The 3,661-nt window shown below is 42.9% G+C and overlaps 1 protein-coding gene across 1 annotated transcript; it reads left to right on the top strand.

The window, feature by feature from the left end:
* Nucleotides 1–392: 392 nt before the first annotated feature.
* LOC134222511 (uncharacterized) lies at nucleotides 393–2,660 on the top strand. The gene has a single exon (XM_062701659.1). The coding sequence runs from the start codon at nucleotides 393–395 to the stop codon at nucleotides 2,658–2,660; it is 2,268 nt and encodes a 755-aa protein (XP_062557643.1).
* Nucleotides 2,661–3,661: the final 1,001 nt, after the last annotated feature.

Genomic DNA, 3,661 nt, shown 5'->3' with positions numbered 1-3,661 from the left:
CAAAAGACTGTCGCAGCTGCCTTTGCAAAACTTGTTCGAAGCGACACCATACTCTACTCCACCTTCCACCTATTACATCCCCCTCAAGCTTGGTGGACGAAGAGTCAACAACCACAACAACTTGCACAGCTATTGGTGCAACTAGAAGTACTCTTCATCAAGCGAAATTCTCGTTATCGGTAGCACCACCGGTGGTGTCTTCGTGTGCTTCCCCACAGGCAAACTCGTTGTCGTCGTCGGTCATTGCGTCGTCTCCGCAATCGTTCGCCGTGAGTAGCCCCCCTTTCTCGTCGTCGAATATATCGTACCGTCGTTCCGAATCAAACGAACCACTTCCTTGCTCTAACGACTGCACGACGGCATCCATTCCAACAAACAATACAAAGGAAGCGATGGTGTTTTTGTCCACAGCTGTGGTACGAGTACAGGATGCTGATGGGATTGATCACTATGCGAGAGCTTTGCTCGACAGTGGATCACAATCAAACTTCATGTCAGGGTCTTTGTGCCAGAAGTTGGGTTTGAAGCGCAATCGTATTAACCTGCCAGTAAGTGGTATTGGTCAAGCGATGGTCAGTGTACGTTATTGTGTACAGCTCACACTCTCTTCTCGTTTTGGAAAACTTGTACAAACCATCGATTGTTTGGTGCTCCCGAAATTAACCGTCAGCCTTCCTACTTGTCATGTCGATGTTTCCAAGTGGAACATTCCACACCACTTACAGTTAGCAGACCCCAAATTTAATGTCAGTCGTGGAGTCGACATGATAATTGGGGCCGAATTGTTTTTCTCGCTACTGGAATCGCATCAAATGGTATTAGCTGAAAATCTTCCCGTACTACAAAAGACTGTGTTGGGTTACGTGGTGTGTGGCAAGTATTCCAATTACACAATGGCAACAGTATCCTGCCATGTTGTCACTGAACAGGATTTAAACGCCCAATTGGAGAGAATGTGGGAGGTGGATAACTTGGATGTTGGAAAGGCGTTAACCCAAGTAGAACAAGATGTCGAAAATCACTTTCTTCAGACCGTATCTCGTGATTCTACTGGCCGTTATACTGTTCGTTTGCCATTCCGTGAAGAATTGAACTGCCTGCTGAATGATTCTTATGACCAAGCATTACGGCGCTTTTTTCTTATGGAGAAAAGGTTCATTCGTGATAAGAGATTGCGTGACGAGTATGTGAAATTCATGGACGATTATCAACAATTAGGACATATGGAAGTAGGTTCTCGCATCGCGGGCCCACAATATTTTTTCCCTCATCATGCTGTCCACCGTCCAGAAAGCAGCACAACCAAAACACGCATTGTCTTCGATGCCAGCAGCAAGGGTTCTGGCGTCCTTTCTCTGAACGACATTCTACACACTGGTCCCACTGTCCAACCACCTCTGCTGATTCATCTAATCAATTTTCGATTGCCACAGTACGTTTTCACTGCGGACGCAGTGAATCCCGATGACCGCCGGTTTTTGAATATCATCTGGCGGAGAGATCCCTCAATGCCGCTGCAAATATATCAGTTAAAAACTGTGACTTATGGATTAGCTTGCTCACCATATCAAGCAGCAAGAGTGCTCGTGAAGCTTACTGAGGACGAGGGTCACAAATACCCCCTAGCTTCGGTGGTAGTGAAGAAACGAATCTACGTAGACGACGTGTTAGCGGGAAGTGATGACCGCGATGAAGCCGCAGAAACTTGTCGTCAACTTCGTGAACTGCTTGGTGCAGGGGGATTTTCGTTACGCAAGTGGAGTAGCAATAATCCACATGTTTTGAAACACATTCCAACCGATCTGTGGGAAAATGCTCCGAAAACGGAAATTTGTCGTTCGAGGGTTACCGCCCTGGGACTTCTGTGGAATCCAACAGCCGACTATTTTGAGTTCAGGATTCCGCCAATTCCAGAGATCTCCAAGGTAACAAAACGCATTGTAGTATCTGAAACCGCGCAATTGTTTGACCCACTTGGTCTCCTTGGGTCGGTGGTTATCAGCGCCAAAACTTTCGTTCAGCGACTTTGGGCGAAAAATATACCATGGGATGAAGAACTTTCGAAGGAAGAGAACGCCTGGTGGCTCAACTTTAGAAGCGAGATAAAACTACTACAGCAACTTTCCATTCCTCGTCGGGTTTTGTCGAACGTCGATCGCAACTATCATCTTCATTGTTTTTGTGACGCTTCTGAAAAAGGCTACGGTTGTTGTATGTATGTAGTGGGTCCAGATACAAGCAAGCAAATCATCAGCCACCTTTTAATTACGAAGTCTCGAGTCGCCCCTTTGCACGGATTGTCCATACCACGACTAGAGTTGAGTGCGGCAGTATTAGGTAGCCAACTGGTACACAAATTACGAATGACACCGGACTTCACTGGATTAGTTACGTATTGGACGGATTCTACGGTAGTATTATACTGGCTTCGTGCACCACCGACCGACTGGAAGGTGTTTGTATCCAACCGCATCTCCGAAGTACAACGCCTCACTAAAGGATGTCAATGGAGACATGTTCCGTCTGACCAAAACCCAGCTGACCGAGTATCTCGAGGAGTTCGCCCCAGTCAAATTTTAAATGATAATCTATGGTGGCATGGGCCACAATTTCTCGCGAAACCAGCTTTATACTGGCCTAATTCATTCTCTAACATTTAAGGGTATGCGATAACACACTTTTTCCTAACGAAACGAAACGAAACGAAATTTAAAATGTCTATGCTGATTCGGATCGAAACGAAATATGGATTTACTTTCGAAACTTCGAAACGAAACGAAATCAAGGTTCATTTGATTCGCAATTTTTCGAAACGAAACGAAATTTCAATTTCTTTTTCCGCGGAATTTTGATTAAATTGGTTTTACATTATGTACGCAATTCGGACTTCACTATTTCGAAGTCAAATAACTGTTTTACGTCCAAAAGAGTTATAATAACAGAAGAGGCAGTCTGTGATAAATCACCGCATTCTTGCCGCATATACCATTGGCGATAAGGCAATAACCCAGCATTTATGTCGCTTTCATATAAGAAAGTATAAAAAATATAGAAATTGTGGGATTTTTCATATAAGGATTCAAAATTCGTTTAAAACCTTAGTTCACGTAAGAATAATGTAATTATGCTGAAGCATACTTCATATTGTCTTTTTTTGAGCTAATTCAAAATCAGAAAATAACGCTTAAATTTATTTTTTTATTTAGTGGGATACTCAATTATGTATCCACATCTGCCAGGCGCATACACAGATAGAGAATTGATATTTGAAAAGGACGTAACAGCAAAAACTTATTCCTTCTCATTATTCGTGCACATATAGCATACATTTGCTCACTAGAAGAATCCTGTCCACCTTTCTAAAATGCACAAAGATATGTACTTCAGATTGAATTTCACAGACCCATAGTCTTATATACAATCAGTTCGACGAACTGAGCTATTGTCTGTGTGTCCTTGGCACATGAGAACAGCTGTTATGGTCAGTATGAGCTAAAAGCAATCATAAGTAAAGAACTTTCAGCAATTTTAATAATCTTTCAACCCGTTCTGGATTCTTTTTTGCAATTTCCATGCGAAGATCTAGAAATGCCCACAAATCTTCAATGTTCCTTACATATTGTGGAAATAGTCAAAGAAGAGCTTAGCTTGATGAGCTGTA

Source organism: Armigeres subalbatus, chromosome 3 (assembly GCF_024139115.2).
Source record: "Armigeres subalbatus isolate Guangzhou_Male chromosome 3, GZ_Asu_2, whole genome shotgun sequence".
Classification (NCBI taxonomy): Eukaryota; Metazoa; Arthropoda; class Insecta; order Diptera; family Culicidae; genus Armigeres; species Armigeres subalbatus.
Note: the sequence above shows the minus strand (reverse complement) of the source record. Positions and strands in the feature narration are given on the sequence as shown.